The sequence below is a fragment of the Sycon ciliatum genome, chromosome 3 (assembly GCF_964019385.1).
Source record: "Sycon ciliatum chromosome 3, ocSycCili1.1, whole genome shotgun sequence".
Classification (NCBI taxonomy): Eukaryota; Metazoa; Porifera; class Calcarea; order Leucosolenida; family Sycettidae; genus Sycon; species Sycon ciliatum.
Genome location: NC_088645.1, coordinates 33,555,189 through 33,570,270, shown reverse-complemented (window position 1 = coordinate 33,570,270; position 15,082 = coordinate 33,555,189). Strand labels below are relative to the sequence as shown.

The 15,082-nt window shown below is 48.6% G+C and overlaps 1 protein-coding gene across 1 annotated transcript; it reads left to right on the top strand.

Annotated features, from left to right (window-relative positions):
- The first annotated feature begins 6,696 nt into the window (after window positions 1–6,696).
- On the top strand, window positions 6,697–11,068 carry LOC135813017 (uncharacterized). The gene is made up of 3 exons (XM_065326236.1): window positions 6,697–8,212; window positions 9,305–9,502; window positions 9,945–11,068. The coding sequence occupies exons 1-3, from the start codon at window positions 6,754–6,756 to the stop codon at window positions 11,066–11,068; spliced, it is 2,781 nt and encodes a 926-aa protein (XP_065182308.1). The 5' UTR covers window positions 6,697–6,753.
- Window positions 11,069–15,082: the final 4,014 nt, after the last annotated feature.

Here is a 15,082-nt window from a genome sequence, read left to right as displayed (position 1 = left end):
CCTGATGGTCAACGGAACGTTCCCTCGTTGTCTCTCCCTGGCTATACAACAGTACTGATAGTTGTCTCTCCCTGGCTATACAACAGTACTGACCCGGACTTGCCTTACCCCGCCCCATGTACTTATCCTGTCATTCGCTTATTATCTCAATTCCTCGGCGTACGTCTGCGGACCGTCAAATCCTAGTTCTCATGATCTTTTTTTCTTTCCCTCTTCTCCTCTTTTCTCATCACTCGGTGCACTGGGCAATATTGGGCATACATGGCGGCAGAGACCTCAGGTTGACTAAGTGTGCTTAGCGGCTCAGCCCCACCACTGTGACACTCCTCTATTCATCATAATTATCACAAGGTGACTGATTGCCTGATTGGAGCATGGAAGTAACAAAAAATATTCATATTATAATATTGAGGCAACCGACTTCATCTTCCAACGCCTCCGAAGACACAACGACGTCTAAGTTCGTACTGCTGTCTCTCACGCGAACGTGCGACCAGTTGTTTGTTGTGACAGAGTTGTGAATGGCTACTGGCTCTTGGCGCCTGTTTAGCACAGCTGCCGTGACTAGATTATGCGGACAACGCCGGCAGAAAAATTGGCAGAATTCGGTACCTTTTCTGGTAAGTTTCACGCATGTTTGGTATGTGGATAAAGAAATGGAGCAGAATTCGAGGAATTACCCGCCATAAGATTTGTATGGTTCTGCCAATTTCACTGCTTTCCGAGCAGAATCGGCCACCTTTTCGAGCATTATCCGCACACCCCTAGCCGTGAATCACTCCGCTACCTAACGATGTACCGACGTGCTCATTGCGCTGGAAGCTTAGCGCTACTCTAAGTGTGTATCCCTGGTCATGTCTGGGCCAGGGAGCCGTATAAACCCGGGTTTATGGCTTAATGAGACTCCCTGGTTTGGGCTGCTTGAGCGCTAAAAGGCAGTGCTCCAGGACCACCAATTTCTTAAGCATGCTCAAGCTGAACTCATGAAGGGTTAATTTTCTCCAAACACTGGGCATTGAGAATAGGGAATGGTGCTTTCTTGCAGGTTTGCCTAACGAGCGGTTCAATGGACATCTTGTGTGCTCCAGATGGCAGTCATGAGTCAGTCAAGGGTCACATCCGGCAGGAAGTGTGTGTGTGTGTGTGTGTGTGTGTGTGTGTGTGTGTGTGTGTGTGTGTGTGTGTGTGTGTGTGTGTGTGTGTGTGTGTGTGTGTGTGTGTGTGTGTGTGTGTGTGTGTGCCACCAAGGAGCAACTAACTGTTACTTCAGGCTCAGCTAAACAACAATCCTGCTCCATTCCGGAGGAGAACAAGCCAACACAGTTTTCAACACGGCTGCGTACGTATCGGTAACTGGTGTCTTTAGCTGCAATATCAGCAATACAGTCGCTATGATAACATACTTTCTTAGCTCATGGTGCCCGACTTTGACTTAGTATAGATTTCAAGAATGCAAAAAGTATTATGTTGCAAGTACATGTAAATCCTACAGAACCTGATAACTACCCTAACTAAACTCTGGTGAAACCTCATCGGAATGGATCAAAACAGCGGAAAAAGGAAAAGAAAAAGAGAAAAAAGTTAGCTAGGATCCGAGATGACTCCAGCAATGATCTAGAAAGCGCCACGTTCGTACACAACGTCGTCTTGATCGGCGGCACCTTCTTCAATCCCCTTCCCTGCATTCCTACGCTTCCTGCTTCTTGTTTCTTCCTCTGTGTGCTTCCTCTTTGCTTTTTTCGTGCGGATGGCGTCCATGGATACAACACCATGCATGGCCTCAGCGATCGCAGAGCGGCCCATCTCCAATGCTTGGTAATAGAACATCAGGCAGCTTCGACGAAACTGGTTTAATTGAATTTGATCACAGACAAGCTAGCAGCTACAATGTACAGTAGCTGACGTGGATCAGCGCAACATTACCCCAATATACCGTATATTGTATACGGTGAACGAAGAATTCGATCGGACGGTCCACGGGTCTACAAGCGTTCGATCGAGCTCTTTGTTTGCCGTATACGGTATACGTTATAATTATTGTGACTTTTTCATTATTTTTTGATGCACGGCTAGACTGCGCAGTACGTTACCGTACCGTACGTGTGTACGCACACGCTTACCGTAGCTACGAGTACATGCAGAGTGTAGGCATTTTATTCAGTCTCGCGAAACTTTACTACTCCCGACCCGTTGCGCGCGATCCGACGGAGCTGAGCGAAGGGCGAGCTAACTGATGTTCGGTGGTTCGTGCTGGAGGCGATTCTCGTAAGGACAAGCACCTGGGAAAACAAGCGACGGTGTGCAAGTGAGAGCCGAAAACTGGCTGGCGGACCAACGTGACTGGAAAGGGGACCAAAGCGTTGCAGAAGCCCTGGAGTGGAGGCTGGACATTCTCCATTCCAGTCTGGAAGGGAGCGGACCACATGCTACCTAGCCAAACTGGACAGGGTCGACGAATTTGATGCACCAGGTTAGTTGTTGTTTGTGTGTTATTTTTTTTACAGTGATCACAGCTTTATACACGCAAGTACGAAAAAATTACCTGGAAAACCTTACACGCACCATCTTCAATCCAAGTGGTCTCTTCGCTGCAAATTACATGTACAATAACTATCTCAATCAAATTTTTGGCCAGGAAGCCAACATCAGGATCTCAGCGTGTAAGGTTTTCCAGGTAATGGAGTGGCTGCAGTGGTGCTTGCGCATATACGAAAAAATGCATAATTATGGGAGCATAGTGATGGTGAGGCTTGTTGTCCTCAGTCGACCTGAGGTCTTGGCATCATGGGACATCAAATGCACCAAAAAGAGGGAAAAAAGGAGAAGTGACAGGTCCATGAAAATAATGAAATGCTATAGAAGGAGAGACAATACATTAAAATGAGGGGGGGGGGGTGGGGTGGGGGGTAGGACAGACAGTGTTAGGAGGTGAAGGAGAGCAAACTGAGAAGAACAGACAGAGATTGTTAGGAGTACGTGGAGCGGGATTTGAAAGTTGGGGAGTGGGGCCGTTGTGATGTCTTTGTTTTATTCTAGCTACACGATTCGGCATTGCTGCCTCCCTGTCCTTGTGATAAACACCTGCCTGGACTGAGTGAGCGCACGTGCTTGTGTGCGATGGCTTCCGCCAGCAAGTTTGCTTGTACTTTACTATGCAGGGTAGTTTATCAGTTCAATTACGTTAGGCCTGAGGCCTAATGACTTACGTAACTGGACTGATAAACTGATGATTCCCAGAGCAGTCTGCACGGGGCGGGGGCACATGACCGTAGTTTAGATAATAGATGTAGGCATGGATGGTGGTTCAGGCAGGGGATCCTGGGACTGGCGGACAACCTTTTCACGCCGCCAGCAGCATGTGAAAAGCCTGCTGCTAGTTTCAGTTTATTTTTAAAACTATGTAGGCCTAACGTAACTGGACTGACGAGAGGGCTTGAAAGCCCTATCTTTACTTTGTTTGCCCCATTTCGAATAACACGCATGATGAACTAGGTACAAATCAAAGCGTGGTGAGGGCTCTGGGCTCTTTGGCCAAGGTTGTTCGGTCAGAGTCCTGCTGCTTGGCTTTAAAGAGCACCACTTGCACCTGGCCAGAAAACAAGTTTGGACTGATTTCGTTGCAAGGTCTCGTTCTTGGTGTATACATCGATTACTATACAGTCAGACCTCGCATAACCGCACACATCCGTTTTCAACAATAATATACGGATAGGCGAGGGAACCGGATAATTGAACACACATACTGTATGTAAGCATGGCATATGCTGTAAATTGGTAACCAACGGTTTTCTTCCGGATGGCGAGGGATCCGGATAAACGAGGACCGGATAAGCGAGGTCTGACTGTAGTGCGTTTCAAAAGTCCAGACCTCTGGTTTCAAAAAACCGTTAGGCCAGCATCTGTACCACATAAAATCTGTGATCACTTTGTGCATAATTTTTTCGAAATTGGGCGTCTGTTATCCAATATCGCTTAGAAATTTTAAATTTATATGAGAAAAATTGCGTGAGCTGCCTGAGCAATATTCCGAAGAAAGTTCTCAAAAAGCTCAAACCAAATTTGAATTATTCCAAAAAATCTAGAGGTCTATACTTTTGAATCGCACTATAGGGCGAGTAATGCACTCTGAAACCCCCCAACGTGATTGCATGTAGGCGTCTTTCTTGCCTGAAGGGACGGCGACCCGAAACGACGCACTCTGCAACGAGCATGTGCTAGTGTTCATCTCATCACTGCTTAGCGTATTCACTTATTTAGGCTTGGCAGACAAATCTGTTCTTCCCCTCTGCTTTTGTAGCGGGCCACAGTCTCTCGGAGGCGAAATACACACGGGTCTCCGTGAAGACACTGTTGTTTACTATTACTGAACTGCAATACAGACTGGAACGAAGGTTGAACTGAACTGAAGTGAACTGAATTGTGACAGTGGCTTCTAAAGGGTGAGACTTTGTACTTTAGCTACTATGGCCAGCGGATATGCTACATTGGGAAATGGATCAGTACTTGCAGCCGAATACATGAAAGGAATGCATGGCAGGCTGAGTGGAGTACAGAAGCAGCCTGCACTTAGGCAGTAGTCAATGCGAGCAAAGACTTAAAAGTGCAGTGGTTGTAACAAGCATGCCAATTACATAGAAAGTGAGTGTAGCTGTGTGAGTCACCAGCTTGCCAGCGCTACACTTGGACCCAGGTTGTTCGGTTGGAGTCAACGTCGTTCGTCCTTATGAGGTAGTATTCTGCCCTGCTGATGCTCTGACATTACCAACACCACCCATGTTGGAAGGGTGTGCTCGGATCCTTGCGCGTCCTTTTGGCGGAAAACGGCGACAAGCGTTCCCTGCAGACTGGATTTGTCTGTTGTTATCAATACTTTTATAACTCCCAGAGCGGTCTGCACAGGGCACATAGAACATAACGTAGTTAAGATACCAGATGTAGGTGTAGCGGGCCGCAGTCTCTCGGAGGCAAGAATACACAAGGGTCTCAGTGAACACACTGTAACTGGCAATTGAAATGTAACTATAACTGGCAATGAAATTAACTGGCTCAAAAGAATCGTGAACAGCAGCTTTAATGCACAGGCAGACTCCGTATGCTAATGTACGGGGATACGCTATCGAACGGGGATATGCTATACGCTACACCTCCCCTCTCAAATACAATCACGTCCTCGTGATTAGTAGCGGCTTGGTGGTCGAAACATTTGGAGGTATGCATGGTCGCGTCCGGACAACCTCGACGAAAGAACATAGAGCGTCAACCGGGATATGTATATAATTATAGTAACATCGTCCCAGATTAATTAGATAGACCATGGTTCACCATGATCAGACGCCTACAAAACTAAACTGAATTCACACGCTCGCGTAAAGGAAGACTGAAGAGAACAGGAAGACTGAAGGAAGACAGGAAAGAAAATGCCATATCTGGAATTAGCTTACACTGGCAATGTACATGGAGCTCCATCCTTTGAGACGCTAGCGCTATCTGTCATGGAGCCCAATCCCTAGAGACATGCTGGCTGCCATCATGACTGGCTAGTTGTGGCGGGCGGCGGGAGCAGCGGAGCTGGGGCAGCGGCGGGTGACGGCGGGTGCTCCTTCAGATACACTAACTTGAGCCCTCAGCGAACGTGGATGAAAACTAAAACTAAAATTGACGGCTGTCACAAATGTGTAGCGACCATTACGTCGGAAAGCATGCAACTAGAACAAAACTTTACCCCTGCCACCAATTTTGTAGCGCCATTGCTACCAATGTAAAACAGGTGGGGTCGAATCTGACAAAGTTGACTTTAACCACCGCTGCCACCAATTTTGTAGCGGGCCGAAGTCTCTCGGAGGCAAGAATATACAAGGGTCTCAGTGAACACACTGTAACTGGCAATTGAAATGTAACTATAACTGGCAATGAAATTAACTGGCTCAAAAGAATCGTGAACAGCAGCTTTAATGCACAGGCAGACTCCGTATGCTAATGTACGGGGATACGCTATCGAACGGGGATATGCTATACGCTACATAGGCATGGCGGTCCAGGCAGGGTATCCATGGATTGACGGAAAACCTTTCCTGGCCCCCAGCCGCATGCGGAAAGGCTGCTGCTATCAGTTCATCAACAGGTTCCTAGGGAACAGTTTATTGAGGTTTCTAGGATACAAAGGAAAAGCAGTACATACACACCGGGTGAAATGTGCATTGTCCATGATTTGTAGCATTGCCGATCGCCTGAATTTTCCATGCAGAAAGTATCCGTGGAATCCGACCGTGCCCGAGAGGCCGGCAGTAGATCGTGCGGTCGTATCTGAAACATATGCAACAAAAGCTATGTCCTTGGCTGCACACGAGCCAGGGTTTCTGGCAAGCAGAAACGTGCAGTTGTGGCTCCAGTGCTGCTATGGCAGTCTTGTCGGCCACAGGCTAGAACAACGTATTGTACTCATGTACATGTACTGTAAAACCGGAAAGTCTAACGATCAAAAAGTTTAACGTTTTTTGTAATTGTGGCATGATTACGTGCAGCAAGTTTAACGATGGTTACCTGGCCACCCATCTGTATGCGCATCTTTACACAGACATCTAGCGATAACGTATTTTTCAAATAACGAAAAAGAATTGGTCGTTAAAACATTAGACTTTCTGGTTTTACAGTAGTTGCCTGTCTACTCTTCTCTGCTTTGTCTCTCGATCGGCCTCCGCTCTGTTGTCCGCTGCCCATGTACAGGGTTGCCTTTGCCGACTGCAGGCCAGCGCAATGCTACCACTGCTCCAGCCACTACTGGTGGCGTTGCTCCTCTGCCTCAGTATGCCGGTGCCCGGGGCCGCTTTCAGCCGTTCACACCCAATACCGACACGATCTAATGACATTCAGGAGCAGAATGATGCAGAGAAGCAGGGCGAGGACGATTCATCGGGAATACTCCTCACCAGCAGCACCAAAGGTACGCTCTCTACCCAGGCGAGCAATTCAAGTCCACTTTTGACGGATAGCATTCAGAAGAGCACTGAGAACGAAAATCAGGACGAGGATGATTCGTCGGGCATAGCCCTGAACAGCAGGTCTGAAGGCACGCTCCCCACCCAGACGAGCAATTCGAGGCTGATAACAACACATAACATTCAGAACGACACGGAAAACCATTACCAGAACCAGGATGCGGATGATTCGTCGGGAATTAGTCCAACAAGCACCAGAGACACACTCCCCACCCAGACGAGCAGTTCGAAACTAAACATGACGCATAGCATTCCGAACGACGCAGAGAAGCAGAGCCAGAACGAGGATGATTCATCCGGTATAGCCACCGGCAGCTTCACAGGCACATTCCCCGCCCAGACGACCCCTGCTCTGCTCCGGATGGCACCTGGAAACGTGACGCCTGGCTCCGCGAGCTCAACACCAACCAACCACGCCGACGCAATGGCTACTGAAGGCCAAGACATGATCAGGACAACGACCCAGTCTCCAGTCGTAGCTGCATCGACTAATGATATTGTACCAACCGCAACCCAACCTACACCCTCAATGACCGATGGTGCTGCTGTGCCAACTGAAGACGGAACACCCTCCCGTGCCAGTGTGACCACTAGTCCGCTCACGAGAACACTTCCGGCACAGCCGACAGTGCCGCAGCTGGGAACAGGAAGTGTTAGCCCGTCTCAATCGGACAATGCCCGCAGAACCGGCGTGCCTGGTGGTGCTGCCAATGATGCCACGGCAACTCCCGCTATCACGCCAACACCAGGTGCCATGACAGTACCAGGTACCATGACAACGCGCATTCCAACAATTGATGCCATGACCACTCCCGTTACCACGCCAACACCAGCTGTCATGACCACAAGCATTCCAACAACTGAGGCTTCCACACCGAATCCCACCAAGGTCAGCTCTCACATGAGCACCATGGCAACTACAGTGTCCAATAGTGGTGCTGCAAGCACGCTGCCTAATGGCCTTCCAAGCACCCTGCCGAATGGCGGTGCAACCACTGAATCAATTGGTGCTGCAACTACATTGCCCAGTGACATTGCAAGCAGTCAGCGTATGTCTGGTACACCGGCAGTGAATGCCCCAACCACGAGGGAGGCGGGACCAACGGCGCCCCCGACTGACCGCAGCCACACGTCGTCCGCGATACGTACTGACGGCCCTCTGACTACAGCAGCAGTGGCAACTCTGCCTTCTTCTCCCAATGGAGCGATCACACAAGGTAGGACAGCAGCTGATCAGCTTTAAATCCTCTCAGGGTCGTCGAAACCCATTTGATAGTGGTGTGGCCATGGAGAGGTGTGTGTGTGTGTGTGTGGGGAGGAAATATTTCGAAAATTGGGCCCAAATAGCCCATATTTTATTGTTTCAAAAATAACTAGTACGAAGTAGTGGTTGCGACTTCGGCGATGATTTGTACGAAAGGTTTGCTCCCCACACTGATGAGGGGTGAATTCCCCGAAACACTGTGTATTGAGCAGGGAGTGGTGCTTTCTTGCAGGTTTGCCGAGTCGAAGGTTCGATGGACTTCTCGTGTGCTCTGGATGGCAGTCGTGAGTCAGTCAAGTGTCAAGTAAAGTCGGCGGAATAGCGCGAGCTCCGGTGTGGGGAGCAAACCTTTCTTAAAAATAACTAGATGAAACTATCTGTGCGGCTTTGGTCACATGTGCCGCACCGGCTCCAATGCCTCTGCTTGTCTGAGTGCTTTTCAAAGAACATTCGGTATCATAAGCAGCACAGAATTTCCACTGATCAAACTGTGACCTGTCGATTAGACTTGATATTTTATTGGCACACAGACGCTGAGGTGCTACAAACTTTCTTAACACGATCACTGTAGTCGCTACCACCACGTTCAATACAGTTCTGTGCACACATACTTGGTCTACCACTTCAATACAGTTCTGTGCACACATACTTGCTCTACCATGAGACGAAGGGAGAGCAGCTCAGTGCTCCGCCACCAGAACTAGAGGCGTGTTTGTGTGTGTGTGTGTGTGTGTGTGTGTGTGTGTGTGTGTGTACGTGTGTGCGTGCGAACACGTACGTACTTGTGCATGTGCACATGTGCATGTTATCAGTTCCAGCCTACCACGTTCCTATTTTCCAGGCTAAACATGTACATTGCCATGTTAAACGTTCTTAGAACCACAACTTGATCCACGACACTTTACTCTTGTCAAACTAACCTTAACTCACCCGGTGATGAAAAGTATTCGTCTATCATCCCGCCACATCTACTTATACCTTTCCAGTGTAATGATTTTTGATCTTGAATGTCATGCCGCTCTTTTCTCTGTCATTTCTTTACCAGATATAATGAGCAGTACAAGTGTCACAGAAATACTCACTTCCTCAGCGACTACGGTTCCCGGTTTAATGGACAGTGGCGGTATCTCAGCAAGTGTAATCATAGGTGCGGTTGCTGGTGCAGTTGCTCTCCTCCTTTTGCCGGCAATCGTCCTGCTGATTCGTGCAAGGCGCTCCCATCAAAGGCGCAAGCTGGTCTTACGTAAGCTTTTCCGCTGTGGTTGTGCTTGCTGCTGCTGCTTGTGGTGGTGGTGCTGTTGCTGCTGCTTGCTGCCACCGATGCTGGTGCTGGTGGTGGCGGTGGTGTATATTACAGTCAGCAGACCGTGAGAACAACGATGGGAGGGAACTCTACGCATTCGAACAATTATCATGGGGACTTGTTTTTTTCTGATAGTGGCTGCACATCTGTCTGCCAATGCAGAAGTGTAAATTGAAAAAAGTGAAATTTTACAGTTAATTGAAACATGGTGAACAGCGGGGCACAAGTTATTATGTTTTAGTCTACCCACTAGAGCAGATTAACATGTGTACAGTCAGACGTGCACAGTTCAACACCAGAGTGACAAGAAGTGGTTCTCCTGTGCGTGTAGAACTAGTCCTTGCACCGTTTTGTTGTTTTCATCGTTGTTTCTGACGTCCAGGTATGGGTGGACATGGCCAATCACAGTCTGGTGGCCACTCGAACCAAGTCCAGCACCGGGATAGACACAACCAGCAGAGTCGCAGCAATAGGGCCAACAGACCCCTGCCGCTGCTCAACCGTTACCAGAGCCTTCACTCTCTGGTTAACGATAGCCGTGGTGGTGGTGATGGTGGTGGTGAGGCGGCTGCGAGTGTAGACGCCACCAATGCGTGCGTGTATTCGTCCGTGGGTGAACCGGTGCAAGAAGCGGAAACCAGTGGAGAGTGGGACAGACAGAGCTTCGAGCCGGCCCGGACAAGAAATGACAGCACGTTGGAGTCGAGGGAGTTCATGGATGTCCAGCTGGGACCGTCGCCAGTCATCGTGCTCAGCCCAAGACTGTACGGTAACAACATGGACGAAGATGATGACGACCATGAATACACGCTCGGCTACGCAATGTCGCCGCGCCGACGGCAAGAAAGAGAGTCGAGTGTCACTGCGGTTGATGCGATTGTTCGGCCCTTGCGGCGGTCTCGCACGCAAACGGCCAATAGCGTGCCGACATTTTGTCTTCCAAGCGGCAACACGGCACAGCATGGCGACGCTGGCATGCGAGGCATGAAGTCGGCTCTCGGAATGGACACGGAATCGGAAGGCAGAACTGCTGTGGGTGTGCGTAATGACACCCCGCCACCGGGACATCTGGTCCCTCCGGCTTTACCCGGCGCCGAAGCGTACTCCACAACCTCCAAGTTTGATGGCAGCGCTTTTCCGTCCGGCACTAGTGAACGATCCGTGGCGCAGGCCAACGAAGCCATGACAATGAAGCACACTCCAACCCCCAAGACGGACCTGGATGTGACGGCCGAAAGCCTTTACCTTCAGCCATTGCCGTTCATCACACAGGACGAGACGGACAGGACCAACTACGAGAGCATGTCTTCTTCTGACCCGGAGGAGCACCTCCGAGCGACGGGCGTCCACGCGGCGCAGGTTAGGAACATGATCGCTCTGGTTCCCGCCGGGACGAAGATGGTGAGTGAAGACCTGTTGCCCGGCTGCGCACACTCTGGCGGCATCTCAGCCGACAGCTCCACGCCCAGCATGATATCCACAGGATCGCACACGCTCGGCGACTGAGAGGCAGTCACATGTCGCCTTGGTTACTATAATGCCGCACGTTCGGCACGGTATCCACTGGATCGCACACGCTCGCCGACTAACACGCAATCGCGGTATGTGTGGTCATAGTTACAAAATGCTTCACCCACAGCATGATATGCACACGATCGCCCAAGCTCGTCGACAAAGAGGCAGTCGTGTGTAGTCATGGTTATGCTAATTATGCACCCGTACTCCAACAGCACTGGTCGCTATTCAATCACCACCAATTACAGTGAAAGTACCAGCGAGTTGCATGGTGTAACTCATAAAGGCTCTGATTCCATCTCCATGAACTCGAAAAAATGCTCATTGAAATCATTTTAAGATTGCTCTATTACGAATGCTGAGCTGAAGTGATAACTGAAGGACCACACCCATCTGTCTAATATATGCAATACTCCCCTACCGTATTTCCCCGATTATAGGTCGCAGTCAATTATAATTCGCACCCCCATTTCCAAGTTTGAGCCATAATGTTTTGTTATATTGAGTTTAGTAGTGAGTCATGCTCGATTGTAAGTCGCACCCCGGGCCCCCTTTTTCACCCTTGATTTTTAGTGTAAACAGGTGCGACCTATTATCGGGGAAATACAGTATGTACATGTATTGGAACTCACCTCTCACAATGCCAGGGACTATGTTTGTTATTGCCTTAGCTCTCCTCTCGAAGTTCTAGGGATAGTTTGTATTAAAATTTTGCTCTCCTTCCATAGTTCTACAGTTCTAGGGAAAATGAATTATTTGCTCTCCCCCCACATCTCTATGGGTGATTGTTACTTTGGCTGGTCCCTTCCTGCATTCTAGTCTTCTCGAATTCTCTTCTTTTTCACTCTCCTCTCACAGTATCGAACAATTCGTCGTTTCATTCTCCTTATCATTCTCTGACCGGCACAAGTGAACAATCACTAGTTACTACTAGTATGGGTCGTGTCTCAACACGGATGACCTGGCCAGAAAATGCATTCGTTGCACGTCAAATTATTATAATCTCACAATTCTAGGGTGTGTTCCTCACGTTTTACTCTTGTCTCAAAATCTTACTTTTACGGATTATTGTCCAATTTTCATACTGCTTTACGGGGACGAAAACGCCCCCCCCCCCCCCAGCCCTACCACAAACTGTGAATCGAATGATCCTAATCAATGGGCTGCAACCATATACTGCTACATGTAGTGGATTGTGCGATTGCAACAGCTACGTAAACATTGTAGCTTGAATGCTGATGTCAAAGTAAGAAAAAACACAAAAATTGTAATAGATTTGTTGAGATTCTTTGAGGAAAGTCAGAACAAAAACATCACGGTTTTGTAGCGATTCTTTGCGGATTCTCTCCTGGTTGATCCTAGTAAGGGCACCGATATCCTACTCCTGCAGCTGAAGCCGCATTGACTCTTGGTTTTTGTTTTCAGAGCACCATTCTGGGGTTGGCGGTCCATCGGGAACGGACACGATAATTCCCTTACTTACTAGTCGAGGGAGTCCGAAGCGCCCAAACTCGGGTGTGGGTGAAAATCGACTCCCTGATAATGTACTAGCGCTGTGGCATGTGCCCTACACTGTCCCCGGGGAAAATTGCAATTCCGCGGCCGCGTTTTTTTCCGCGTTTTTTGCGATTTTTTAAAAGACCGCGTTTTCCGCGATTTTCCCGCGTTTTTTGAACTTTTTTGTTGCACTACACGTACACACAGTGCACTGTTCGGTCAGCAACGTCTCATCGTGGCGGCTTTTTACTCAAATATGACGAGTGCGTACACCAGAGACTTGTAACCGATTGATTTCACTACATACTCACTGAAAATTGCCGCACATCAATATTATTCACCGCATATTTACCGCATATTTACCGCAAATTCACCGCAAATTATGCCATATTATGCCGCGTTTTTCCCCGCGTTTTTGCGATTTTTTCCGCAATTTTCCCCGGGGACAGCCTACACACGGGTCGCAAATCAAGCACGGAAATCTGCCACTGCAGATCTACTGGATATGATTTTCACCCACCGGCTTTATCTTTGATAAACAGCTAGGATAGGTAGGATAGGTCGACAAGCACAGTGGGATGGTCTAAGATCATGATTGAGAAACAGAGGGTGCATGCCATGCAGGTTCAAGTCCTGCCTGGAAGCGGAAGGAATTTTTACAGCCGTGTTGCGACCCACAGTTATTGGGAACTCGTGGCCTGACACGAGGGAAGCATGATGGATGCAGCGAAATGGATTTTCGGTCTTTGACCACTTTGGTGAGTCTGATCCAGTCACCTTCCAGCGCTTTATGGAGTTGCATCTGCGCATTGGTCCTTGGGGAGGTGGCGTTCCTACCGATGCGGATCCCGAGACCATTGGTCGGGGGAGCGCACTTCACCTCATCGGCACAGCTCAATAGCCCCTACACGCCCTTTGTAGTCCCCTATGTTCTCTTGATGTTGTTGCTGTTGTTCTTTTCCATTCTATGCAGGCATGTGCACTTTCATAAAAAAAATACCATAATTATACACATCTTGCACTAATTTCCTGGGGTCACTTGAACCAGCATAGGCGGTATGCTGGTAGATGCACTGATACATTGACATGAAACTTGAGTTCAACAGAAAATTAATGACTTTATTCTCGGTACCTAAGCATAGCCATAGGAAACCGGCCAGAGGCAATACCGGTACTTAGAAGAGAGGAAAAGAACTGGAAACTCAGAGCCAAAAGGCAAACAAACAACCTCCGCCATGGAATAGAAAAAAGCATTACCGGGTAACAATTATTACAGATTAGGTGTCAAAATTAACGAATTTGCAGTGGTAGTCGATAACACAATCTTCCAAGTCACAGGTTGGCCACTGGCCGATATCAGCGCAATAGTACAGCGTTTGCGTGTTAGGAATAGGGAGAATACTAACACAAGATACAAAGTTGCAACAAGTGTTAGTTCCTGTAAGCGACGTGCTGCGCTCTACTCTACATTGTTAGGTATCGGATTTGCTAGTTGATTCGTCAACAAGTTTCTTGCCTAACATTACCATGGCGTTCACCAATTCCATTTTCGTGAATTCCTTCCTGGAGTCCGAAGCTGTTGTTGATGACAGGAGAAACGTTCCCAACTTATAGTGAATAAGTGCAAGACTGGGGCGAGTAGACTCCGGCAAATCTTTCCAGATGTTGTTGTACTCAGTGACAGCTTCGAAGTAATCGTTCATCTGGGAGGTCCGAAGCTTTCCCGCGATCATGAGACTCATAACAGAATGATCTAAAAGTCGAGCGGTCACGACAATCCAGCCTCTGGTCCTAGAGATATGTTTGCCATCCTCTGGAGTAGACCTGAATTCGTACACACTTTTCCAATGGAGGTCGTGGTCATGGGTCCACGTACATGGTGGGTACGGATGACCAGTTCTGTTGCTAGTATCCCGTTCCATCGCTGAGAACAATGTTGGGTCTCTGGCTACAGCGTTATAAAAGCAGTGTGCAAGCTCGATAAGTCTGCTGTAGCGGTAGGCCATGGGCAAGTAAGGGAGCAGCTTTGGAATACCTTGCTTCAGACTATCTAAAAGAGCTTGCTGGTACCGCTCATGCGAGTCGAAGCGTTCGTGTAGCAGTTTCGTCACATTTTCTATTGTTCCACCGAGAACAGACTTCATTTGAGTCGGAAGCCAGGCGCTAACTTCTTCTGCGGTGAGCTCCTGACTATGGACAAATAATCCGGCCCTGTTCCATTGAGTGGCGAGACCCGACGTTTTATGTACCGTTAACGCTAAGCTCGATAGTTGTACAAGTGGTCGAGGTCTGTTTAGGAAGAGATGCCATTGGAATTGACCTGATAGAAGACCTTCGCCACCAAAATCAATGGGAGCAACCCAGTAGATGCCCCAAAGAAGGTTTGAATCCAGACCAACTACGGAAATGGAGACGTAGAGGGTCTTCGCAGCATTGATGTAGGACGTGTTCACAGAAGGACTGAGTTGATAACGTTGCTGTATGCATGGACAAAAACAGCCAGACAAC

What these genes read in the sequence shown, in the direction of transcription:
- LOC135813017 (XM_065326236.1), top strand. Translation starts at nt 6,754, where the DNA reads ATGCTACCACTGCTCCAGCCACTACTGGTGGCGTTGCTCCTCTGCCTC. An exon ending in CAATGGAGCGATCACACAAG is followed by an intron (nt 8,213 to 9,304) that starts GTAGGACAGCAG and finishes TTTCTTTACCAG; the next exon opens with ATATAATGAGCAGTACAAGT. An exon ending in AAGGCGCAAGCTGGTCTTAC is followed by an intron (nt 9,503 to 9,944) that starts GTAAGCTTTTCC and finishes TCTGACGTCCAG; the next exon opens with GTATGGGTGGACATGGCCAA.